Genomic DNA, 5,000 nt, shown 5'->3' with positions numbered 1-5,000 from the left:
ACACGCACACAGACACACACAGACACACAGACACACACACACACACACATCCATAAACATTACAGTAAATGTCTAGAGAGATTCTGGGGTTTGTTTGTTTATGTTATTTGTTTATAACCAAAACAATAACTCCTCCGCAATAACATACTGAGGATAGTCTATAGTCTGTCGGTGTAATATTTTTGTACACAATAATGTACGACATAAACATGAGCTTGTGTGTCTTTAAGGCTATGTTTAGATGGAAACGATCTGAAGAGAAAACGCAAAAGTGGCGTTGCGTTCTTTTTTTTTATTCCGTGTTTTTTGTGGGGAAATCTGAGTGCATACAGAGACGCAAAAGTGTGTGAAATTCGATGTACCGGTACCTAGCCAGGCAGCTAGGCGGTAGTGTGAAGCACTACTGTACCAACGAGAGCCACCGTCATCGGAGCAGACTTTTGCGTTTTTACCCTTTAGACGGGAACCCGACGGTGGAGCGCTTTAAAGATTTCCACTCTGGAGGGTTGTTTAACTTTTTTGCGTTTTTAAAAACCCAAAATATTTTGTCGTTTTCACCCATGAGTTTTCTTGTGTAAACAGGGCCTAAGTGTACATGGATGTGTGTGACTCTTCATGGCATATGGGTATGTATCATGTGTGTATGCATGTGTGTTTGTGTGCATGAGTGTGTGTGTGTGTGTGTGTGTGTGTGTGTGTGTGTGTGTGTGTGTGTGTGTGTGTCTAACTGTCTGTGTATGCGTGAGGTATGAGTGTTAAAGGAGATGGCAACAAAGCAATGCAGCGAGATGAGTGCCCCTGATTCCCTAATGGACACACATGCACACCAACACACACACACACACACACACACACACACACACACACACACACCATGGCCGGATCTAGAATAGGGCTGGGAGGGGCAATGCCCCCCCAAATATTTCTTCTGCCCCACCTAATTGGTCAATTTTAGTTGACAGCTATTGAATCTGCCAATCACACTTTTCTAATTCGTCTCGTCTGAATTTCGAGGGTGCTGATTTGCTGGTTGGATAGTATAAATACCGGAGCAGCAGCTTTCCCCTACCATTCCACACTGTGTGCATCACTTGCTGTTTCAAACTTCAGTAGAGAGGGCTTAGCTATATTTCCATAAAGGTTATAGGCTACTAGATGTAGGCTAATATAGATTCTTGTTGCTGGTTTAAATAAAGACCTTTAACTGTAGTGTTGGTGTTTGTATTATTCTCGTTTTGAATAAGGTTTGTTTTTTTAGCTAATGTGCATGTTATCTTTCTAAGGTAATCTAGCCAGTTAGTGTGTTAACATTGGTCATTCCTTAACCTTGTTAAGCAGGGTGGGAATTTTACGGCGGCCACATCGTTGCCCCTTGCGTTGGCTGTGATGTCCCTTTGGTTCACAGGCCACTGTGGCCTTGGTGCCCCTTTCTTTCTATATTCTGCTTTGCATCCGACTAGCGATTTTTGTGCGATGGCCTGTCAAATTAAGCTTAGCATTCACAATGCAAATGAATTTAGCCTATGTATTTTACGCAGTGGAGAATGTGACAGCGCACGGCAAGAAAGAAAGTGTGTCCAAATTCACCCATTCTTTGCTGAACTAGCCTACAGGTACTCCCGATAGCCTACTCTTCACACAGATTTTACAGATATTACATGTATCACATCACACGAAAGAGCTTTTTCTCAGCTTTTAAACAATGTTAGCCGCAAGTTGCTGTGATAAACGGTTCGCAAGAAAAATAACTTTCATTTATTCATGTTACATTCTGCGCCCATCTCGCTACCCATTCATCTCGAATTTTTCCTGAACACATGACAAACCATATATCAGAAGACACATCAGACCTTACCTAATACAAAGGTGTAAAGCATTCCCCTGTAAAGTTAGCCATTCCAGAGTAATCCGGTTTTACATTTGCAGCAATGTCTAAATGCATGTCTCCAACTTTGGGCTTCAGGTTTCATAGTGTGTTTAAATTGTTCAATACATGATTTCATAACAGGCCAAATACAAAATAAATGTTACAAATATCGCTTAGATATCTGTGAATATTAAAATCAGCTGATTAAGAGGTTTCTTAAAGCTAAACTGTGCTTAAATTGTTCAATACATGATTTCATAACAGGCCACAGAAATAAATGTTAAATATAGCCTAGATATCTGTAAATATTAAAATATTAAAATCAGTTCTATGATTAACAGTTCTATGTAATATGTCATGTTTGCTATTAAATAATGGTTTTAAGGTGAAAAGTAAGGCATTTGTTGGTGAAACTAAGCGGTTTTGTTGCGTAGTGTAAATGTTGTTGTGTGTGTGTGTGTGGGGGTATTCATTGTGCCCACCCCAAATTTCTATTTGCTCCCCCAATCTGAGCAACCTAGGTCCGGGCCTGACAAACACACACAGAGAAAGTGTGTGAGAGAGAAGACTAGCGAGCCGGGGGGCAATTTCATGCTCAGGGGAAATGTTTGGGACGGCTTCAATGAAGCAGTCTGTCTCGTCTCTGCAGCTTTAGACAGACACACAAATTAATAGATGATGTGCAGGGGGATCACTTAGCAGCACGCCTCCACAACACTCGTCTCTGTGTCCAAAAGAAGACTGAGCCGAAACTAATGCTGCCCTTCTGCTCCACCTCGAGCTCCATATTTCCCACACACACACACACACACACACACGCACAAAATCATATGTATCTACAAGCCCAAACACATACACTCATCAACATACACACTTATAAGTAAGTATATATACTTTTTTGATCCCGTGAGGGAAATTTGGTCTTTGCATTTAACCCAATCGGTGAATTAGTGAAACACAAACAGCACACAGTGAGGTGGAGGTGGAGCACACACGGCGCAGTGAGCTGCCTGCTACAACGGCGGCGCTCGGGGAGCAGTGAGGGGTTAGGTGCCTTGCTCAAGGGCACTTCAGCCGTGCCTACTGGTCAGGGTTCGAACTGGTAACCCTCCGGTTACAGGTCCGAAGTGCCTGTTTTGTACCCATGTTTTGTACGAAGCCACAAAAGCCTTAACATGTATATACTGTATGTCTCGTACATGGTTTCACACAAGTCACACAAAGACACACACACAAAGACACACAGACAAACACACACACACACACACACACACACACACACACACACACATATACACACAATCTCTCAGAGGACAGATGTGTGGAAGCATTTTGGGGAACCTGTTTTAATTAAGCAAAGTGCCTCAGCATTGGCATACACTCATCTGGTCTCTCTAACAGACAGGGGATTTGTGGTTACGCTGCATGTGTGTGTGTGTGTGTGTGTGTGTGTGTGTGTGTGTGTGTGTGTGTGTGAGTGCGGAACACAGAGAGGAAGAGAGAGGTGGTTTGTGAGTTTTGTTAGAGAAAGCCAATTTTAGCTGTGATGGACAGGGGAAGGATGTAGGTTGAATATTTATTAAGGTGCATATTAAAGAAATTTGTTTTTTATTTTACTCTCTCTCTCTCTCTCTCTCTCTATCTTACACACACACACACACAAATACACACACACACACACACACACACACACCACACACACACACACACGTGTGTGTTCTCACCTCATTGATGGCGACATAGTAGTGGGGCTGTCTGAACTGCGGTGTGTTGTCGTTGCGGTCCCTCACCACTATCCTCACCTCGTGCAGAATCACCGTGCCAACCAGCTCGTTAGTGCACTGCACCTGAACTACGATGGTAGTGATCGAGGAGGGAGGCTGGGGGAAAGAGAAAGAGAGAGAGAGAGGGAGAGAGAAGGAGAAAAAAAGAAAGATGGAAAGAGCGGAAGAGGGGAAGAGTATGAGAGAGGGAGGGGAGGGACATTTGTGAGAACGGGGGGTTTAAACATAATGACATAAACACTTACACTCTTTAGAATTAGAAATGCTTTGGCAATATACTGTACTGTATAACACATTTTTGTCTCATGAACTCAATTGTGTTGAATTGGACTGGGAAAGAATATGATAATGAAAGAGAGAGAGAGAGAGAGAGAGAGAGAGAGAGAGAGAGAGCCTTTCATCTATTGGGGAGGTCAGTTCTTCTTAACCCAGGTGCCACTCTAGAGGAATGCCCTGCAGCACAGCCACGGTCCAAACGCCTACGGCACTGCCCGGGCCTCCAGGGGCACCACAGTCCCTTTTCACATTGAAATCATATCAAGGTGTGACCTCAGGTACCAACAAAAGAAGCAGAGAAGTGCTTGTGTGTGTGTGTGTGTGTGTGTGTGTGTGTGTGTGTGTGTGTTTGTGTGCCTGCACGACCAAATGAAGATAGGAAGTGGGTGTTTGTGTGTGTGTGTGTGTGTATGTGTGTGTGTGTGTGTGTGTGTGTGAGAGAGAGAGAAAAAAGAGAGAGAGAGCAGAGCCCTTCCTTTGGAAAGAGTCATCATTTTGATTTAAGGCAGACTGTTACAATTGTGCTGAGCTTCAGCACAGCCTGCTTCATCTCTGTCAAGCTGGAGAAGGCAGCAAGCATCTATCAGACCCCCACACACACACCCAAGGCCAAAGGTCCACCCACCCACTGCACAAACAAGTGTCTGCAGTGTCGGTCTATGTGGGTGAGTGTCAGTGTGTGAGCATGTGAGCTAATCTAGTGCTAATGTATTCCTTAGTGTGTGTGTGTGTGTGTGTGTGTGTGTGTGTGTGTGTGTGTGTGTGTGTGTTCAGCATAAGTGGAAATGTACTGCATTTCTATGCTGCGGAGTGGAGTGTTATTGATGAAATCTCCTATCACTCGAGTATAAGTATATATAGTCTTTTGATCCCATGAGGGAAATTTGGTCTCTGCATTTATCCCAATCCATGAATTAGTGAAACACACACAGCACACAGTGTACAGTTTGGTGAAGCACACACTAATCCCGGTGCAGTGAGCTGCCTGCATCAACAGCGGCGCTCGGGGAGCAGTGAGGGGTTAGGTGCCTTGCTCAATGGCACTTCAGCCGTGCCTACTGGTCAGGGTTCGA

General features: G+C 44.0%; 1 protein-coding gene across 6 annotated transcripts in view; it reads right to left on the bottom strand.

Moving 5' to 3' along the window:
* pcdh15a (protocadherin-related 15a) overlaps positions 1–5,000 on the bottom strand; it is a 267,430-nt gene that overhangs the window by 156,352 nt on the left and 106,078 nt on the right. For all 6 annotated transcript variants that reach the window (XM_048269713.1, XM_048269715.1, XM_048269717.1 and 3 more), the window contains one exon: positions 3,592–3,747. In XM_048269713.1, coding sequence (XP_048125670.1) covers positions 3,592–3,747 — 156 coding nt within the window. The remainder of the gene's footprint in view (positions 1–3,591; positions 3,748–5,000) is intronic.

This window comes from Alosa alosa, chromosome 18, assembly GCF_017589495.1.
Source record: "Alosa alosa isolate M-15738 ecotype Scorff River chromosome 18, AALO_Geno_1.1, whole genome shotgun sequence".
Classification (NCBI taxonomy): Eukaryota; Metazoa; Chordata; class Actinopteri; order Clupeiformes; family Clupeidae; genus Alosa; species Alosa alosa.
This window is presented reverse-complemented; position numbering and strand designations above follow the sequence as displayed.